The 22299-nt window shown below is 45.6% G+C and overlaps 1 protein-coding gene across 1 annotated transcript in view; it reads left to right on the forward strand.

Annotated features, from left to right (window-relative positions):
• aff2 (AF4/FMR2 family, member 2) overlaps positions 1 to 22299 on the forward strand; it is a 351632-nt gene that overhangs the window by 244431 nt on the left and 84902 nt on the right. The window contains exon 9 of the mRNA XM_031791376.1: positions 18313 to 18367. Within this exon, the coding sequence (XP_031647236.1) occupies positions 18313 to 18367 (55 nt within the window). The remainder of the gene's footprint in view (positions 1 to 18312; positions 18368 to 22299) is intronic.

The raw sequence follows: 22299 nt of genomic DNA on the forward strand, positions 1-22299 counted from the left end.
AGGGCACTGCTGAGGATGTTGTTACATTCCAGTGATGAGGAAGAGGGCCCTGCTGAGGTTGTTGTTACATTCCAGTGATGAGGAAGAGGGCCCTGCTGAGGTTGTTGTTACATTCCAGTGATGAGGAAGAGGGCCCTGCTGAGGTTGTTGTTAAATTCCAGTGATGAGGAAGAGGGCCATGCTGAGGTTGTTGTTACATTCCAGTGATGAGGAAGAGGGCCCTGCTGAGGTTGTTGTTAAATTCCAGTGATGAGGAAGAGGGCCATGCTGAGGTTGTTGTTACATTCCAGTGATGAGGAAGAGGGCCCTGCTGAGGATGTTGTTACATTCCAGTGATGAGGATGAGGGCCCTGCTGAGGTTGTTGTTACATTCCAGTGATGAGGAAGAGGGCCCTGCTGAGGATGTTGTTACATTCCAGTGATGAGGAAGAGGGCCCTGCTGAGGATGTTGTTACATTCCAGTGATGAGGAAGAGGGCCCTGCGGAGGTTGTTGTTACATTCCAGTGATGAGGAAGATGGCCCTGCTGAGGTTGTTGTTACGTTCTGGTCAAGGAATGGGAATTTGTCCTGGTCTTCATCCACACATGAGAGGAGAAGTCGGCTGTCGGCTGAAAATGTTATCAGTATGACCCCAGGGCCAACGAGATACGCCATATCCTGGGTTGATGACATAAAATCCTGCTTCAAACTGTTCCTGACCGAGTCAATCGAGACTATAGTGATGAACATGACAAACTTGGAGGAGAGACTCGTTTACAAAGACAACTGTTAAAGACAACTGTTAAAGACAACTGTTAAAGACAACTGTTAAAGACAACTGTTAAACTTTGACACAAAGTAGTCTGTGATAATTAGCACAATATGTTTCATTAATTTGTTATAGTCATAATAATCCATACATTAGGCTTGTTTTACTCAAAAAACAGTTCCATGAGCTCAAGTCAATGAGGCCCACAGGCCATGAATAGCAAATAGAAGTTCAAAACTTGTAATGTTCACGAAGACTTAAGTTGATAAAGAGATCTAACATTAGGTGATAATATATGTATTATAATGGATTTATAATCAGCTATAATGGGGTGGTCATTTTGGACCGGGAACACAGGATGAATTAACATGAAACGAACACAACAGGAGGGTTAATGATAGAATGTCCATATTTGAAGATTGACGAAAGGCCAGTCTCTTTGACAAATGACAGGAGTGGAATGTAATAGCTGAACAGAGACTCCTGATTTGTATCTCTGTCACTAAGACCGTACAGCTCTATGGCGACAAAGCTGTCACTGTAGGGATTAATAAAGTCCGCTACGGTACCTCCCCTCTGACACACACACCTCTGAGATGCTGCCGTCTCTCTCTGGGCCCAAGAGGTGATGCATGGCCTCTCCTAGTCATGTTGATGTGTCTGTCTCCTGGTACTATGGAGTTGGTTACCAGGTGCACGTGGAAGGATAGGGGCTCTGGGATGGCAGTCATGCCCCAGTGTAGTGCCACATTTTTGGATGTGCAGTACAACCAGCCTCCAGGAGCTCTCTGAGGAAGATGCGCCGCCCTCCCAGGGTCCCCTGCTTCCTGCTGAGTGATGACATGCCTCCCTCACGCTCAGGGAGAGAGGAGGGAGAGGGGCTGCTATTGTGGAGCTGTCAGCCCTCCTAGCTAAATGGGCGGGAGTGAGGGGCTATACACTTAACAAAGGCGGCCTCTGCCGTCAAACTGAAAACCCAAAGGGTCACACTTAAATGCCAATCTGGCAGCCCTGTCGCTCCATTTCAAAATAACTTGAGAGCAGGCAGGGGAACAATATCATTCATACGGTGGACAGGGCCGGGACAGGTTGGAGGGGGAGGGAAGGGTACTGCAGTGCCAAGGAGAAGGGTCTTGTTGGTGACTCCAATTATATATCAGTGACACATTGACACTATGATAAACAGTTTATCCCTGTGTTCAGGAGAAATGTCAACACCAGGACATTGGTGATTACATATGTTTAGAATGTGATTCTGGAGTGCCTCTGACAACCAGCAGTTACCACATTCTTCTACAATTTACAGAGAAAGTGTTTTGGTGGTTTCTTTTCTTTTCTCAACAGTTTGTCAAGTCAGACATGCTCAAGTCACATATCATTTTAATGAGGTAATGCTATAGCAGCCATATACATGTAGTATTACTTCATACAAAGTACATTCAAATAACATATTATACCTGATCTGATCTGATACCACCTCATAACTTATATGATATCATAGCAGGTTTCTAGCATGTGTTCATTCAAAATATTATATAGTTACTTATCACAACAATTCTTCAATAGTCAATTTATAAGGCTGTATCCATCATATGTGAATTGTGAAAGGCTACAAGGATTTAGAGTGGAGAGAGCCTTTCCCTGAAGGTGCTGACAGATAGACATACGACCCAGGTAGTGATTGGGGGTTAGCTGGTGGCTATGGATCACAGCCTGCACCTCTCCCTAGCCTATCATTACGCTACGTCTCTAGTGGGCTAGCACCATGAGACTGTCACCATGTGTTGCTGTGTTGCTGCACTCCACCAGCTGTGTTGCTCTAGTCTGGGCTTGCCCTGTTCAGCTCTGTCCTGCCTCTCACCTCTCTATTCCCCTCCTACCCCCTCATCTTCTGTCCCCTCCTCACTCCTCATCTCTCTATTCCCCCCCTCATCCCTCACTCCTCATCTCTCTATTCCCCCCTCATCCCTCATCTCTCTATTCCCCCCCCATCTCTCTATTACCCCCATTTCCCTCATCTCTCTATTCCCCCCTCATCCCTCATCTCTCTATTCCCTCCTCACTCCTCATCTCTCTATTCCCCCCCTCATCCCTCACTCCTCATCTCTCTATTCCCCCCTCATCCCTCATCTCTCTATTCCCCCCTCATCTCTCTATTACCCCCATTTCCCTCATCTCTCTATTCCCCCCCATCCCTCATCTCTCTATTCCCCCCTCACTCTTCATCTCTCTATTCCCCCTCACTCCTCATCTCTCTATTCCCCCTCATCCCTCATCTCTCTATTCCCTCCTCACTCCTCATCTCTCTATTACCCCCATATCCCCCATCTCTCTATTCCCCCCTCATCCCTCATCTCTCTATTCCCTCCTCACCCCTCATCTCTCTATTCCCCCCTCACTCTTCATCTCTCTATTCCCCCTCACTCCTCATCTCTCTATTCCCCCTCATCCCTCATCTCTCTATTCCCCCCTCACTCTTCATCTCTCTATTCCCCCTCACTCCTCATCTCAAGATGGCATAGCAGTTCAGACGTCTTTTGTCCTCGTCTTGTCGTGTCCCGTATATATATATATATTTACAACTTTTTTCACATACATTTATTAAAATTTTCCATCAACTCATCTTCAAAACACTCTCCTGCAACCCGCCTCACCAATTTATATTTATAAAAAAGTATTATTTACCTCAAATCTGTAATCCTCCAAGAAGCTAGCCAGAAACTCCAAGAAGCTAGCCAGAAACTAGCCGGAAGCTAGCCAGGAGCTAGCCAGAAGCTAGCGCAGAAGCTAATCCAGAAGCTAGTTCAGAAGCTAGTTCAGAAGCTAGTTCAGAAGCTAGTTAGCTTCTTTACTGGCGAAATCGTTCGTATTCAGCTAACCACGGTTTGTGGTCATCAGCTATCCTTTAGCTCGAAAATCTATCGGCAGATTTGTACGGCGCAGCGCGGCTCGGAACGGAACATACCGGACCAATTTTTCTCTCCATGTCCCTGGATTTCAACCGCTAACTCTGGACATTCATACCTGGATCTCACAGCTAGCTAGCTGCTATCCGTGTGACTATCGGCTTTCGTCGATTCCGGAGCAAACATCAATTATTCCGGAGCTAGCCAGCTCCGTCAATCACTCCTGAGTTCCATCAATCACTCCTGGGCTGCAGTCACCTATCCGGACCCGTTTTACTGCCTACGCGGAGCCCCACCGGGCCTTCACAACTGGACTGCTGACGTTATCTACCCGAAGGAGTTATCCGGCTGGCTCTTCCGTCGCGACGTTACCTGAACGCCCATCTGCGGCCTGCTAACCATTAGCTGTCTTATCGGCTGCTATCTGAATAGACAATCGGACAATTTATTTATTTATTTTTATTATTATTAATATTATGTTTTCTTCTTGGGCCTCTATAACTATATCTATTGTTTTTATTTTTGTTGTTGTTGTGTGATTTGGATTAATCCCCTCTACCACACGGAACCCCACTAATCTACTGACGGAACGCAAGAGGTGGCTAATAACAGACCTCCATCCTATGCTAGCTTGCTACCGATGGCCGGGCTAGCTGTCTAAATCGCTGTGACCCCCAACCAACCTCTCCACTCACCGGACCCTTTTGATCACTCGACTAAGCATGCCTCTCCTTAATGTCAATATGCCTTGTCCATTGCTGTTCTGGTTAGTATTTATTGGCTTACTTCACTGTAGAGCCTCTAGTCCTACTCACTATACCTTATCCAACCTATTAGTTCCACCACCCACACATGCAATGACATCTCCTGGTTTCAATGATGTTTCTAGAGACAATATCTCTCTCTTCATCACTCAATACCTAGGTTTACCTCCACTGTATTCACATCCTACCATACCTTTGTCTGTACATTATACCTTGATGCTATTTAATCGCCCCCAGAAACCTCCTTTAACTCTCTGTTCCAGACGTTCTAGACGGCCAATTCTTATTGCTTTTAGCCGGACCCTTATTCTACTCCTCCTATGTTCCTCTGGCGATGTAGAGGTGAATCCAGGCCCTGCAGTGCCTAGCTCCACTCCTATTCCCCAGGCGCTCTCTTTTGACGACTTCTGTAACCGTAATAGCCTTGGTTTCATGCATGTTAACATTAGAAGCCTCCTCCCTAAGTTTGTTCTATTCACTGCTTTAGCACACTCTGCCAACCCGGATGTTCTAGCTGTGTCTGAATCCTGGCTTAGGAAGACCACCAAAAATTCTGAAATTTTAATTCCAAACTACAACATTTTCAGACAAGATAGAACTGCCAAAGGGGGCGGTGTTGCAATCTACTGCAAAGATAGCCTGCAGAGTTCTGTCCTACTATCCAGGTCTGTACCCAAACAATTTGAACTTCTACTTTTAAAAATCCACCTCTCTAAAAACAAGTATCTCACCGTTGCTGCCTGCTATAGAACACCCTCTGCCCCCAGTTGTGCTCTGGACACCATATGTGAACTGATTGCCCCCCATCTATCTTCAGAGCTCGTGCTGCTAGGCGACCTAAACTGGAACATGCTTAACACCCCAGCCATCCTACAATCTAAACTTGATGCCCTCAATCTCACACAAATTATCAATGAACCTACCAGGTACCTCCCCAAAGCCTTAAACACGGGCACCCTCATAGATATCATCCTAACCAACTTGCCCTCTAAATACACCTCTGCTGTCTTCAACCAAGATCTCAGCGATCACTGCCTCATTGCCTGCATCCGTAATGGGTCAGCGGTCAAACGACCTCCACTCATCACTGTAAAATGCTCCCTGAAACACTTCAGCGAGCAGGCCTTTCTAATCGACCTGGCCGGGGTATCCTGGAAGGATATTGATCTCATCCCGTCAGTAGAGGATGCCTGGATATTCTTAAAAAATGCCTTCCTAACCATCTTAAATAAACATGCCCCATTCAAGAAATGTTGAACCAGGAACAGATATAGCCCTTGGTTCCCCCCAGACCTGACTGCCCTTAACCAACACAAAAACATCCTATGGCGTTCTGCATTAGCATCGAACAGCCCCCGTGATATGCAGGTGTTCAGGGAAGCTAGAAATCATTATACACAGGCAGTTAGAAAAGCCAAGGCTAGCTTTTTCAAGCAGAAATTAGCTTCCTGCAACACTAACTCAAAAAAGTTCTGGGACACTGTAAAGTCCATGGAGAATAAGAACACCTCCTCCCAGCTGCCCACTGCACTGAAGATAGGAAACACTGTCACCACTGATAAATCCACCATAATTGAGAATTTCAATAAGCATTTTTCTACGGCTGGCCATGCACTGCACCCCCAACAGCAACTCGCCCAAGCCTTCCCCATTTCTCCTTCTCCCAAATCCGTTCAGCTGATGTTCTGAAAGAGCTGCAAAATCTGGACCCCTACAAATCAGCCGGGCTAGACAATCTGGACCCTTTCTTTCTAAAATAATCTGCCGAGGGAGGAGTTGCCACCCCTATTACTAGCCTGTTCAACCTCTCTTTCGTGTCGTCTGAGATTCCCAAAGATTGGAAAGCAGCTGCGGTCATCCCCCTCTTCAAAGGGGGGGACACTCTTGACCCAAACTGCTAAAGACCTATATCTATCCTACCATGCCTTTCTAAGGTCTTCGAAAGCCAAGTCAACAAACAGATTACCGACCATTTCGAATCTCACCATACCTTCTCTGCTATGCAGTCTGGTTTCAGAGCTGGTCATGGGTGCACCTCAGCCACGCTCAAGGTCCTAAACGATATCTTAACCGCCATCGATAAGAAACATTACTGTGCAGCTGTATTCATTGATCTGGCCAAGGCTTTCGACTCTGTCAATCACCACATCCTCATCGGCAGACTCGACAGCCTTGGTTTCTCAAATGATTGCCTCGCCTGGTTCACCAACTACTTCTCTGATAGAGTTCAGTGTGTCAAATCGGAGGGTCTGCTGTCCGGACCTCTGGCAGTCTTTATGGGGGTGCCACAGGGTTCAATTCTTGGACCGACTCTCTTCTCTGTATATATCAATGAGGTCGCTCTTGCTGCTGGTGAGTCTATGATCCACACCTACGCAGACGACACCATTCTGTATACTTCTGGCCCTTCTTTGGACACTGTGTTAACAACCCTCCAGGCACACTTCAATGCCATACAACTCTCCTTCCGTGGCCTCCAATTGCTCTTAAATACAAGTAAAACTAAATGCATGCTCTTCAACTGATCGCTACCTGCACCTACCCGCCTGTCCAACATCACTACTCTGGACGGCTCTGACTTAGAATACGTGGACAACTACAAATACTTAGGTGTCTGGTTAGACTGTAAACTCTCCTTCCAGACCCATATCAAACATCTGCAATCCAAAGTTAAATCTAGAATTGGCTTCCTATTTCACAACAAAGCATCCTTCACTCATGCTGCCAAACATACCCTTGTAAAACTGACCATCCTACCAATCCTCGACTTTGGCGATGTCATTTACAAAATAGCCTCCAATACCCTACTCAACCAATTGGATGCAGTCTATCACAGTGCAATCCGTTTTGTCACCAAAGCCCCATATACTACCTACCATTGCGACCTGTACGCTCTCGTTGGCTGGCCCTCGCTTCATACTCGTCGCCAAACCCACTGGCTCCATGTCATCTACAAGACCCTGCTAGGTAAAGTCCCCCCTTATCTCAGCTCGCTGGTCACCATAGCATCTCCCAACTGTAGCACACGCTCCAGCAGGTATATCTCTCTAGTCACCCCCAAAACCAATTCTTTCTTTGGCCGCCTCTCCTTCCAGTTCTCTGCTGCCAATGACTGGAACGAACTACAAAAATCTCTGAAACTGGAAACACTTATCTCCCTCACTAGCTTTAAGCACCAACTGTCAGAGCAGCTCACAGATTACTGCACCTGTACATAGCCCACCTATAATTTAGCCCAAACAACTACCTCTTTCCCTACTGTATTTAATTAATTAATTAATTTATTTTGCTCCTTTGCACCCCATTATTTTTATTTCTACTTTGCACATTCTTCCATTGCAAGTCTACCATTCCAGTGTTTTACTTGCTATATTGTATTTACTTTGCCACCATGGCCTTTTTTTGCCTTTACCTCCCTTCTCACCTCATTTGCTCACATCGTATATAGACTTGTTTATTCAGTATTATTGACTGTATGTTTGTTTTACTCCATGTGTAACTCTGTGTCGTTGTATCTGTCGAACTGCTTTGCTTTATCTTGGCCAGGTCGCAATTGTAAATGAGAACTTGTTCTCAACTTGCCTACCTGGTTAAATAATGGTGAAATATAAAATAAATAAAATAAAATCTCTCTATTCCCCCTCATCCCTCATCTCTCTATTCCCTCCTCACCCCTCATCTCTCTATTCCCCCCTCACTCCTCATCTCTCTATTCCCCCCTCACTCCTCATCTCTCTATTCCCCCCTCCTCCCTCATCTCTCTATTTTCCCCTCACTCCTCATCTCTCTATTCCCCCTCACTCCTCATCTCTCTATTCCCCCTCACTCCTCATCTCTCTATTCCCCCCTCACTCCTCATCTCTCTATTCCCCCATCATCCCTCATCTCTCTATTCCCCCCTGCTCCCTCATCTCTCTATTCCCCCCTGCTCCCTCATCTCTCTATTCCCCCCACACTCCTCATCTTTCTATTCCCCCCTCCTCCCTCATCTCTCTATTCCCCCCTCACTCCTCATCTCTCTATTCCCCCCTCACTCCTCATCTCTCTATTCCCCCCTCCTCCCTCATCTCTCTATTCCCCCCTCACTCCTCATCTTTCTATTCCCCCCTCCTCCCTCATCTCTCTATTCCCCCCTCCTCCCTCATCTCTCTATTCCCCCCTCACTCCTCATCTTTCAATTCCCCCCTCCTCCCTCATCTCTCTATTCCCCCCTCCTCCCTCACTCCTCATCTCTCTATTCCCCCCCTCATCCCTCATCTCTCTATTCCCCCCTCATCTCTCTATTACCCCCATATCCCTCATCTCTCTATTCCCCCCCTCATCCCTCACTCCTCATCTCTCTATTCCCCCCTCATCCCTCATCTCTCTATTCCCTCCTCACTCCTCATCTCTCTATTACCCCATATCCCCCATCTCTCTATTCCCCCCTCATCCCTCATCTCTCTATTCCCTCCTCACCCCTCATCTCTCTATTCCCCCCTCACTCTTCATCTCTCTATTCCCCCCTCACTCCTCATCTCTCTATTCCCTCTCATCCCTCATCTCTTTATTCCCTCCTCACCCCTCATCTCTCTATTCCCCCCTCACTCTTCATCTCTCTATTCCCCCTCACTCCTCATCTCTCTATTCCCCCCCCACTCTTCATCTCTCTATTCCCCCTCACTCCTCATCTCTCTATTCCCTCTCCTCCCTCATCTCTCTATTCCCCCCTCCTCCCTCATCTCTCTATTCCCCCCTCACTCCTCATCTCTCTATTCCCCCCTCACTCCTTATCTCTCTATTCCCCCCGCACTCTTCATCTCTCTATTCCCCCCCTCCTCCCTCATCTCTCTATTCCCCCTCACTCCTCATCTCTCTATTCCCCCCCTCACTCCTCATCTTTCTATTCCCCCCTCCTCCCTCATATCTCTATTCCCCCCTCACTCCTCATATCTCTATTCCCCCTCCTCCCTCATCTCTCTATTCCCCCCTCACTCCTCATCTTTCTATTCCCCCCTCCTCCCTCATCTCTCTATTCCCACCTCACTCCTCATCTCTCTATTTCCTCCTCATCTCTCTATTCCCCCCTCCTCCCTCATCTCTCTATTCCCCCCTCACTCCTCATCTTTCTGTTCCCCCCTCCTCCCTCATCTCTCTATTCCCCCCTCACTCCTCATCTCTCTATTCCCCCCTCACTCCTCATCTCTCTATTCCCCCCTCCTCCCTCATCTCTCTATTCCCCCTCCTCCCTCATCTCTCTATTCCCCCCTCCTCCCTCATCTCTCTATTCCCCTCCTCTGCCTTCATCTTCTCTCCCCTCCTGATCTCTCTTCCACCCCTCACTCTTCATCTCTCTATTCCCCTCCTCACTCCCCATCTCGTTATTCCCCTCCTCACCCTCATCTTCTCTCCTCTCCTCACCCTTCTACCCTACCCTAGATACTCCTGCCCTGCCAATCACCCTTCTACCCTGCCTAGACAATCATGCCTTACCTTACACCCTTCTCTCCTACCCTAGACACTCCTGCCCTATACCCTTCTACCCTCCCCTAGATACTCCTGCCCTGCCCTACACCCCTCTAGCCTACCCTAGACACTCCTGCCCTGCCCTAATCCCTAATCCCTACCCTCCCCTAACCCCTACACACTACCCTGCCCTAACCCCTACACACTACTCTGCCCTAACCCCTACACCCTACCCTTCCCTGATGTGAACAGAGAGAAGCATAGAGAAGCAGGCTGAGTCAGTGTGTTTGTCTCAAATGCCACCCTATTCCCTACACAATGCAGTGCCCTGGTCAAAAGTAGTGCACTGTTGACCAAATCGGGTGCCATTTGAGAGGCAGCTGGATCCCTCCACCAGAGGAAGTTGACTGCCCTGATGCTGGCAACCACACTGTGTTCATCATTACCATTGTCTGCCAGGCCTACTGTCTGTCTCTGGGCTGTGGGTTTGGGGTTGTCTTCCAGGCCTACTCTCTGTCTCTGGGCTGTGGGTTTGGGGTTGTCTTCCAGGCCTACTGTCTGTCTCTGGGCTGTGGGTTTGGGGTTGTCTTCCAGGCCTACTCTCTGCTCTGGGCTGTGGGTTTGGGGTTGTCTTCCAGGCCTACTCTCTGTCTCTGGGCTGTGGGTTTGGGGTTGTCTTCCAGGCCTACTCTCTGTCTCTGGGCTGTGGGTTTGGGGTTGTCTTCCAGGCCTACTGTCTGTCTCTGGGCTGTGGGTTTGGGGTTTCTTCTAGTCATCTCATGAGCCATCAGTAAGGGTTAACAAATGTGCTGGCATGTTCTGCCGTACATTTCCTCTCTGAAAACAAGCGTGGAGAAACAGGACGAAACTGTGCCAGTGCCAAACTAGCAATTCAAATAAGCCTCACTCATGTCTCTGGAACCAATTGGATTGATTTGTATTTGGGATAATTTTCTACAAATTAAATGCATATATAATAGGTGGCTACACTCAAAAAGACCCAGTGTGGGTTTGTGATTAAGTTTCTATGTTATTGGTCCTGATGGTAGGATGTTGTACATCACATTATTTCTCTTGCCTTCACCAGAGCTGCCTCGAACCCTATCTGAACCCTTAGACTGCACTTCACTCAGGTTCATGAAGGTGCTTTAATATGCTTTGAGAACCTGTAAAATAATAGATATGTTCTTCACAACACCAAACTGCCAAGTAGGAAAGAAATACATTCTTAAAAAAGGGATTTAATGCAGATTGGTTCTCTCTCTCTCTCTCTCTCTGTCTCTGTCTCTGTCTCTCTGTCTCTGTCTCACGTTTTGCCAATTTTATTGAGGTGAATATTTCTGTGAGCTCGCTTCTAGCCGTGCTGCCAAAGTGTTTATATTCAATATAAAACTCATTTTAACTCCTTGCCCTCCTCCTGGTTTCAAGGTTGAGTTAGCAGAGTGCTAAATACAGGCCCAATTAGACCATTAAACACTGTCTCACTCTCAGGCTGAGAGTCCAGAGAGTCCAGAGACATTACGTCTCCTCAAAGGTATTTAATATAAAGTCCTGTTAGTCTTGAGATGTTGATGCAACTGCATATCTGTGGTTTCTAGAGACAGAGAGAGAGAGAGAGACAGAGAGAGAGACAGAGAGAGAGAGAGAGAGAGAGAGAGAGAGAGTGATATGTCCTGGGGCTAATTATTTATCAAGGCGATCATTTGGGTCAGAGATCTATCAATGTGTTGAAACAGATGTACCATCGAATCGTTCATCATTTATAGGGGCTTCAAGACTTCTTTAAGAGGGTATGGTTTTTATTCACGTCTTTTGTGGGGTCATAAAAGTGGAAAATATAGTCATGCTTCTCCCTCTGGAGTGGAGAGGACTGTGGGTAACATGCCGGAGTGTACTCTCTGTTCAGGTGAATTTATACAGCTTCTACCCCCAAGCCATAAGACTCCTGAACAGATAATCAAAGGGCCACCAAGACCCCTCTTTGACGCTGCTGCTACTCTCTGTTTATAACTATGCATAGTCACTTTAACTCTACCTACATGTACATATTCAATATGGCACAGCGAGTAGCACAGTGATCTAAGGCACTGCATTTCAGTGCAAGAGGTGTTCACTGTAGTCCCTGGTTCAAATCCAGGCTGCATCACATCCGGCCCTGATCGGGAGTCCCATAGGGTCGCACACAATTGGTCCAGGTTTGGCAGTCATTGTAAATAAGAATTAGTTTTTAACTGACTTGCCAGGTTAAATAAAAAATATACTCTTTACCGGTACCCCCTGTATATATGCTTGCTTGTTATTTTGCTGCTGCTGTTTAATTATTTGTTACTTTTATTTTCTATTTTCTATTTTTTCTTGTAAGTAAGTAAGCATTTCACTGTAAGGTCCACCTACACCGGTTGTATTCGGTGCATGTGACAAATTAAATAAAATTTGATTTATAGTAGTGTCTTTTTCCTACTGTTGATTTACCTACAATTAAAGGCTGGATTATCTACACCAACTGGAGAGGAAGTTCAAAATGTATTATAAACTGGGTTGTTCGAGCTCTGAATGCTGGTTGGTTGACAGCCATGGTATATCAGATCGTATACCACGGGTATAACAAAACATGTATTTTTTCTGCTCTAATTACGTTGATAACCAGTTTATAGTAGCAATTAGGCACCTCAGGGATTTGTGGTATATGGCCAATATACCACGGCTAAAGGCTGTCCATTCACTCCACGTTGCGTCATGCTTAAGAACAGCCCTTGGCCGTGGTATATTGGCAATATACCACGAACCCCAGAGGTGCTTTATTGCTATTATAAATGGTTACCAATGTAATTAGAGCAGTAAAATACATCTATATTGGCAAATAAAATGCATGTATATTGGCAATATACCACACCTCCTCTGGACTTATTGCTTAATTATAAACCGGGTAGTTTGGATACTGGATGCTGATTGGCTAACGTTTAGCCTGTTCACTTTGATATCATTACGCCTTTTCACCTTGATAAAATGGCTACATCAACAATAGTTCGACATGCCAACGTAGAAAAGAAGTGTTTAGAAATGAAAAGAACACCGTAAAACAAAGTAGGCACTTACCTGCTTCACTGACTGGTGCGCAGAGAAGGGATACATTGTGGGAGCTTGGGAAGACAACAAAAATGTAGCTGAACATCATTCTAAGCGACTTGTATGGTTCAGTGAGAAACACGAATCGCGAAGAATATGGGATTAGCAGCTATGCCGGCGTGTCAACGACCCCCCTCTCAGGGGCATGGAGTATATAGAAGGACACAGAATTCACAACGAGCAACAATGTGCTTGTAGGCGTAATTAAAAAGTGGAGGAAAGAGGGTTGCGACAAACCACGCAGCCATAACTGAACACGACATGCAGCTCATCAAACAATCCAAGGCTCTGGACACTGAAACACCTGAGGGTTTGGTGAACAAAGTGTGGTTTGATGTTCAACTTCATTTTGGCCGAAGGGGGAAGAGAAACCATCTGCTGAAACATGACTCATTTAAATATGCACAGACAAGAACAGCCTACAGTCTGCGACTCTCGTTCAACGAACCCACAAAAAGCCAGGATCCGCAGGAGAAGAACAGGGAGAGGGATTCATGTTTGAACTGCCGGGTGATCCCCTCTGCCCGGTAGCTTCCCTTAAGAAGTAACGGAAAACAGTTAACAGATACATATGGTATGTAACTGTTAACTAGCTAGCTGAAGCTAATTTAGCCTGGCAGTATAACAGGTAGCTATGTAGGCCTAACTATTAGCTAACGTTATTTTGTCGCATATGTTTCTGGTACACAAAAGAGTCGATGGGAGTGAACAACCTTGCAACAATGTTGCCAAAGATCTGCAAAATAGTTGGCCCGTCGCAGATTTACACAAACCACTGCTTCCGAACCACCATGATCCAGAAACTGTCGGATGCCGGTCTAGAGGCACGGGAAATAATGTCTGTCAGTGGACACAGATCCGAAACATCTCTTCACAGTTACTGGAGGCCAAATCTGGAAGTGAGGAAACGGTGGAGCACTATTCTATCTGACAACACAGCAGCAGCAGCAGCGCCCCCAGCTAAAAGAACAGCTTCCATTTTCAGCAGTGTGGAGCCAACAAACAACAACATGGGCAGGCCAACAACCAACAATAACATGGGCAAGCCAACAACAAACAACAACATGGGCAAGCCAACAACAAACAACAACATGGGCAAGCCAACAACCAATAATAACATGGGCAAGCCAGCAACAAACAACAACATGGGCAGGCCAACAACCAACAATAACATGGGCAAGCCAACAACAAACAACAACATGGGCAAGCCAACAACAAACAACAACATGGGCAAGCCAACAACCAATAATAACATGGGCAAGCCAGCAACAAACAACAACATGGGCAAGCCAACAACAAACAACAACATGGGCAAGCCAACAACCAATAATAACATGGGCAAGCCAGCAACCAATAATAACATGGGACAATTTTTTTCATTTGAGCACGATGAATGGCAACATTCAGATCAATGTGAATAAATAATTGCCTTGTCACTGTAGAAGTAGCGCTTATGCTCAGTTTTTGCATACATTTAATGTAAGTTTAGTAGTTAGCCTGTGGTTAGCCTGTGGTTATGTTAGCAACCAGTCTAGCAACATGACTGTTGTCCGGTCTTTTTCTGGCAGGAATGTATTTATTATGAATTTATTTATTAAAGCAACATTTTCAATGTAGATGTGTCGTTCCTTGCCTTGCTGTGTTGGCAACCGGTTTTTACAAGACATAAGGCACCTCGTTTTTTTTTTTGTATATGGCCTATATACCACGTCTAAGGGCTTTATCCAGGCACTCCGCGTTGCATTGTGCGTAAGAACAACCCTTAGCTGTGGTATATTGGCCATATACCATACCGCCTCAATCCTTATTGCTTAAAACCTCTTAAGGATATTTTTTTTGCCTAAAATGACATACCCAAATCTAATTGCCTGTAGCTCAGGCCCTGAAGCAAGGATATGCATATTCGTGATGCTATTTGAAAGGAAACATTTTGAGGTTTGTGGAAATGTGACAGGAATGTAGGAGAATATAACACATTAGATCTGGTAAAAGATAATACAAAGATTTTTTTTTTGTACCAGCTTTGAAATGCAAGAGAAAGGCAATAATGTATTATTTCAGCCCAGGTGTAATTTCGATATTGGCCACTAGATGTCACCAGTGTATGTTCAAAGTTTTAGACTGATCCATTGAACCATTGCATTTCTGTTCAAAATGTTGTGTCAAGACTGTCCAAGTGTGTCTAATTTGTTTATTAATAATTTTTCAAGTTCAAAACTGTGCACTCTCCTCAAACAATAGAATGGTATTCTTTCACTGTAATAGCTACTGTAAATTGGACAGTTTTGATTAACAATTTAAGCTTTCTGCCAATATCAGATATGTCTATTAGAGGTCGACCGATTAATTGGAATGGCCGATTATTCATAACAATTGGAAATCTGTATTTTTGGGTGCCGATTTTACAGATACATTTTTTATTTTTTATAAACCTTTATTTAACTAGGCAAGTCAATTAAGAACACATTCTTACTTTCAATGACGGCCTAGGAACGGTGGGTTAACTGCCTTGTTTAGGGGCAGAACCAGAGATTTTCACATTGTCAGCTCGGGGGATCCAATCTTGCAACCTTACGGTTAACTAGTCCAATGCTCTAACCACCTGCCTCTCATTGTCACTCCAAGAGGAGCCTGCCTGTTACGTGAATGCAGTAGAAGCCAAGGTAAGTTGCTAGCTAGCATTAAACTTATCTTATAAAAAACAATCAATCAATCATAATCACTAGTTATAACTACACATGGTTGATGATATTACAACGTTGGGGGATGATTTAACAAAAGCTCATTTGCAAAAAACAGCACAATCGTTGGACGACTGTACCTAACCATAAACACCAATGCCTTTCGTGAAATCAATACACCGAAGTATATATTTTTTTACCTGCATATTTAGCTAAACGAAATCCAGGTTAGCAGGCAATATTAACCAGGTGAAATTGTGTCATTTCTCTTGTGTTCATTGCACGCAGAGACAGGGTATATGCAACAGTTTGGGCAGCCTAACTCATTGCGAATTAATTTGCCAGAATCTTACGTAATTATGACAGAACATTGAAGGTTGTGCAATGTAACAAGAATATTTATACTTAGGGATGCCACCCGTTAGATAAAATTCCCGAACGGTTCCGTATTTCACTGAAATAATAAACGTTTTGTTTTCGAAATGATAGTTTCCGGATTCAACCATATTAATGACCAAAGGCTCGTATTTCTGTGTGTTATTATGTTATAATTAAGTCTAGAGCAGTCTGACTGAGCGATGGTAGGTAGCAGCAGGCTCGTAAGCATTCATTCAAACAGAACTTTAGTGCGTTTTGCCAGCAGCTCTTCACAAGCACAGCGCTGTTTATGACTTCAAGCCTATCAGCCTAATGGCTGGTGTAACCGATGTGAAATGGTTAGCTAGTTAGCTGGGTGTGCGCTAATAGCGTTTCAAACGTCACTCGCTCTGAGACTTGGAGTAGTTATTCCCCTTGCTTTGCAAGGGCCGCGTCTTTTGTGGAGCGATGGGTAACGCTGCTTCGAGTGTGGCTGTTGTCGATGTGTTCCTGGTTCGAGCCCAGGTAGGAGTGAGGAGAGGGACGGAAGCTATACTGTTACACTGGTAATACTATAGTGCCTATAAGAACATCCAATAGTCAAAGGTATATGAAATACAAATGGTATAGAGAGAAATAGTCCTATTTCTATATTAACTACAACCTAAAACCTCTTACCTTGGAATATTGATGTCTCGTGTTAAAAGGAACCACCAACATTCATATGTTCTGAGAAAGGAACTTAAACGTTAGCTTTTTTACATGGCACATATTGCACTTTTCTTCTCCAACACTTTGTTTTTGCATTATTTCAAACAAATTGAACATGTTTCATTATTTAATTGAGGTTAAAATAAGTGTTCATTCAGAATTGTTGTAATTGTCATTATTACAAATAAAAAAATAATAATCGGCCGATTAATCGGCATCGGCTTTTTTGGCCCTCCAATAATAGGTATCGGTATCGGCGTTGAAAAAAATCATAATCGGTCGACCTCTAATGTCTATGTCCGGGGAAATGTTCTTGTTACTTACAACCTCATGCTAATCGTATTAGCCTACATTAGCTCAACCATCCTGTGGGGAACCCACCAATCCTGGAGTTTTAAATAGACCACAGACAGTCCACTCTTTATTCATTTTTTGTATTTCTCTTTTTTCTCTCTCTTTCTGTTTTTATCCCTCTATTTCTTTATTTTTTCTTCTTCGTCTCTCTCACGTACACACAGGCCTGCAAACACAGGTGGCAGGTAACCAAGTGGTTAGAGTGTTGGGCCAGTCACTGAAAGGTTGCTAGTTCGAATACCTGAGTCGACAAGGTGAAAAGATCTGTCCTTGAGCAAGGCACTGAACAATAATTGCTCCAGGTTTGCCGTCAATAATGGCTGGTCCATGCCATGACCCCGCTCTCCGAGGGTGTCTCAGGGGGAGTGGGATATGCAACAACTAAAAAATCTATTTCACAATTTTACAGGTTGCACACTTGTACATGTGTGAAACAGGACAAATATAAGCACCCCCTATTTGACCTTTGACAGGACCCCTCTCCCCAGTTTGGCTTCAATTGAGTGCAAATCCTCTGGAAATGCCCACTTCAGCCACCTGGCTTTTTTCTTCTCCTGGTTCCTTCCGCTGACATCTGTTCAGTATTACCAGGGTAATGGCTGGTATTTTGTTCAAAGTTCTGCCCAATCTAAGATGCTGCACAACAGCCTAGGTCATAGAAAACACAATTTGAAACACATTTCCCTCATAGAGCTTCTTTTGTTTTTCTAACTCGGGGGAGTGGCCGACTGGGCCGGAGTGAGTGTCTCTGTAGGGTAGCTAGATCGCCAAGCGCAAGCTTGCTGTTCGCCTGCCTGCTGGCCATGGTTTTATTGTGTTTTTGTATGATGTCATCACACTGTTTGTCAGATGACATCATTCTTTCTGAAAACACTTTTTGATAGTTTATGAGTCTGAAGGAAGCAAGGGGATTAGATGTTTTTTCAGTATTGAATTGAAAGATGATATATATATAGTGTAGTGTGTGTATATATATATAACTGAGGATATGGAGAGATGCGTTTTTGCTCTGCATATAATGGCATAATATCCAAAAAGTGATTGTGTTTGTGTCCTAACAAAGAGTGATAGTATACCTGATACACTCTGCCTTTAATACATCCTAGTTCTTAATAGAAAAATGACATATCATTTGACTAAGCAATATATATTTTGGATATATTCCTATATTAATGATAACAGCTTTTTATTTGACCTGACTGCTGTTGTGTGTCTGCAGAATGCTTGAGGATGACCTGAAGATCAGCAGTGACGAGGAAGATACTGAACAGCAGGTAAGATCCATCAACAACCATATAATTACAGTACACTGTATCTGTGGTCTCGTTCTGAGTATCTCTGTCTGTGGTCTCGGTTTGAGTATCTCTGTCTGTGGTCTCGTTCTGAGTATCTCTGTCTGTGGTCTCGTTCTGAGTATCTCTGTCTGTGGTCTCGGTTTGAGTATCTCTGTCTGTGGTCTCGTTCTGAGTATCTCTGTCTGTGGTCTCGGTTTGAGTATCTCTGTCTGTGGTCTCGTTCTGAGTATCTCTGTCTGTGGTGTGTGGTGTCGTTCTGAGTATCTCTGTCTGTGGTCTCGTTCTGAGTATCTCTGTCTGTGGTCTCGGTTTGAGTATCTCTGTCTGTGGTCTCGTTCTGAGTATCTCTGTCTGTGGTCTCGGTTTGAGTATCTCTGTCTGTGGTCTCGTTCTGAGTATCTTGTCTGTGGTCTCGTTCTGAGTATCTCTGTCTGTGGTGTGTGGTGTCGTTCTGATTATCTATGTCTGTGGTGTGTGGTGTCATTCTGAGTATCTCTGTGTCTGGTGTCTTTCTGAGTGTCTATGGTGTGTGGTGTCGTTCTGAGTATCTCTGTGTGTGGTGTCGTTCTGAGTATCTCTGTCTGTGGTCCTGTTCTGAGTATCTCTGTCTGTGGTCTCGTTCTGAGTATCTCTGTCTGTGGTCTCGTTCTGATATCTCTGTCTGTGGTCCTGTTCTGAGTATCTCTGTCTGTGGTCTCGTTCTGAGCATCTCTGTCTGTGGTGTCGTTCTGATTATCTATGTCTGTGGTGTGTGGTGTCATTCTAAGTATCTCTGTGTGTGGTTCTGAGTATCTCTGTGTGTGGTGAATGGTGTCATTCTGAGCATCTTTGTATGTGTTGTCGTTCTGAGTATCTCTGTGTGTGGTGTGTGGTTTATTTTTGAGTATACAGTTGAAGTCGGAAGTTTACATACACCTTAGCCAAATACATTTAAACTCAGTTTTTCACTATATTTTGGGTAGCCTTCCACAAGCTTCCCACAATAAGTTGGGTGATTTGTGGCCCATTCCTCCTGACAGAGATGGTGTAACTGAGTCAGGTTTGTAGGCCTTCTTGCTCGCACACACTTTTTCAGTTCTGCCCACAAATGTTCTATAGGATTGAGATCAGGGCTTTGTGATGGCCACTCCAATACCTTGACTTTGTTGTCCTTAAGCCATTTTGCCACAACTTTGTAGATTTCACAAAGTAGTTGTCCTAACCAACTTGCCAAAACTATAGTTTGTTAACAAGACATTTGTGGAGTGGTTTAAAAACTAGTTTTAATGACTCCAACCTAAGTGTATGTTAACTTCCGACTTCAACTGTATCTGTTTGTGGTGTCGTTCTGAGCCAGATAATAACAGAACCGTTAGATGAGTAAATTAGCGATGGCTCTCTCATTGTGCTTCTTGGTATTGTTGCCATAGCTATCATCCAAACAGGACCTTTGAGCCGTTGGTAGTTTAATGACAGTTATTACACATTAAAGTCATTATACACAGGGCTCTACTAGTGCTCTACTAACAGTAATACACTCCTATATTTGTGTGTGTGAGTGTGTGTGTGTGTGGGGGGGGGGGGGGGGGGGGGTCGGTCGCGCATCTCTGTATGTTTATAAGTGGCTTATATCAAATGAGTCCATGGTACATTAGCATGCTGTCATCGCCTTCAGTACAGCAGCAGTGTCTGTCCCCAAATAAACACACATTAGTCTGCCTGATCCCCTACTTCCTGTTTCATACACAACAACACAGATAAAAAACCAAGCACTTCCCCTCCTTATATAAGCAACAAGGGTCAGCACGCACACACGCGTACACTTCAGTTAACCCCAACAACAACTGCTCCCCGTGCACCAATGACGTGGACATATTTGGTTGAAGGCAGTCAGTTGTACAACTGACTAGATATCCTTTTCTCTTCCCTATTTCCCTTCCCTACACGTACACACATACAGCTTCAGTGGATCAGTGTGCTCTGGCACATGTGACTCAGTGCAGAAGAGAGGAAAGATATAAGGATTATATATTCGATAGAGAAGCAGGAGTGGGTTGGGGAGAAGCTGGAGGGAGCTGGGGAGAAGCAGGTGGGAGCTTGGGAGAAGCTGTAGGGAGCTGGGGAGAAGCTGGAGGGAGCTGGGGCGAAAGAGGAGGGAGCTGGGGAGAAGCTGGAAGGAGCTGGGGAGAAGCTGGAGGGGGCTGGGGAGAAGCAGGAGTGAGCTGGGGCGAAAGAGGAGGGAGCTGGGGAGAAGCTGGAAGGAGCTGGGGAGAAGCTGGAGGCAGCTGGGGAGAAGCTGGAGGGAGCTGGGGAGAAGCTGGAGGGGGCTGGGGAGAAGCTGGAGGGAGCTGGGGCGAAAGAGGAGGGAGCTGGGGAGAAGCTGGAAGGAGCTGGGGAGAAGCTGGAGGCAGCTGGGGAGAAGCAGGAGGGAGATGGGGAGAAGCAGGATGGGGCTGGGGAGAAGCATGAGGGAGCTAGGGAGAAGCAGGATGGGGCTGGGGAGGAGCTGGAGGGAGCTAGGGAGAAGCAGGATGGGGCTGGGGAGAAGCTGGATGGGGCTGGGGAGAAGCTGGAGGGGGATGAGGAGAAGCAGGATGGGGCTGGGGAGAAGCAGGAGGGAGCTAGGGAGAAGCAGGATGGGGCTGGGGAGAAGCTGGAGGGAGCTAGGGAGAAGCAGGATGGGGCTGGGGAGAAGCTGGAGGGAGCTAGGGAGAAGCAGGATGGGCTGGGGAGAAGCTGGAGGGAGCTGGGGAGAAGCAAGATGGAGCTGGGGAGAAGCAAGAGGGAGCTGGGCAGAAGCAGGATGGGGCTGGGGAGAAGTTGGAGGGGGATGAGGAGAAGCTGCAGCAGTCATTTTGTGCCTGTATAGTGCCTATAAAGCAATTAGTATCAGCCCAGGCTCTCTGCCGTCTTTTTCACTCTCTCATCCCTTTCTCTCTTCTCTCTCCCCATCTCTCTTTTTTCTCCCTCTCCCTCTCTGTCTCCCTCCCCTTTCTGTCCTTCTCTCAAATCCTTGTGTGTTGCACACAGCCCAGCTCTGGTGCTGTTATGACAATTGACAGAGTAGAAAGGTCAGCTTTGCCCTACCTCAGACAAATCACCTGGCACAGGGGAGTAGGGCTGTAGTCCTCGGGGGGTAGAGGGGGGCCAGGAGGGGGAGGAGGAACATGCTGTGGCCAGACTACCACCTCTGACCTCGCTGTTATTCAGCTACCTGGTACTATTCATCAGCTTCCTGGTACTATTCATCAGCTACCTGGTACTATTCATCAGCTTCCTGGTACTATTCATCAGCTACCTGGTGCTATTCATCAGCTAGCTGGTACTGTTCATCAGCTACCTGGTGATATTCATCAGCTACCTGGTACTGTGCATCAGCTACCTGGTACTATTCATCAGCTACCTGGTGCTATTCATCAGCTACCTGGTACTATTTATCAGCTACCTGGTACTATTCATCAGCTACCTGGAACTATTCATCAGCTACCTGGTGCTATTCATCAGCTACCTGGTACTATTCATCAGCTACCTGGAACTATTCATCAGCTACCTGGTGCTATTCATCAGCTACCTGGTACTATTCATCAGCTACCTGGTACTATTCATCAGCTTCCTGGTACTATTCATCAGCTACCTGGTGCTATTCATCAGTTACCTGGTACTATTCATCAGCTACCTGGTACTATTTATCAGCTACCTGGTACTATTCATCAGCTACCTGGTACTGTTCATCAGCTACCTGGTGCTATTCATCAGCTACCTGGTACTGTGCATCAGCTACCTGGTACTATTCATCAGCTACCTGGTGCTATTCATCAGCTACCTGGTACTATTTATCAGCTACCTGGTACTATTCATCAGCTACCTGGTACTATTCATCAGCTACCTGGTGCTATTCATCAGCTACCTGGTACTGTGCATCAGCTTCCTGG

The sequence above is a fragment of the Oncorhynchus kisutch genome, linkage group LG15 (assembly GCF_002021735.2).
Source record: "Oncorhynchus kisutch isolate 150728-3 linkage group LG15, Okis_V2, whole genome shotgun sequence".
Taxonomy (NCBI): Eukaryota; Metazoa; Chordata; class Actinopteri; order Salmoniformes; family Salmonidae; genus Oncorhynchus; species Oncorhynchus kisutch.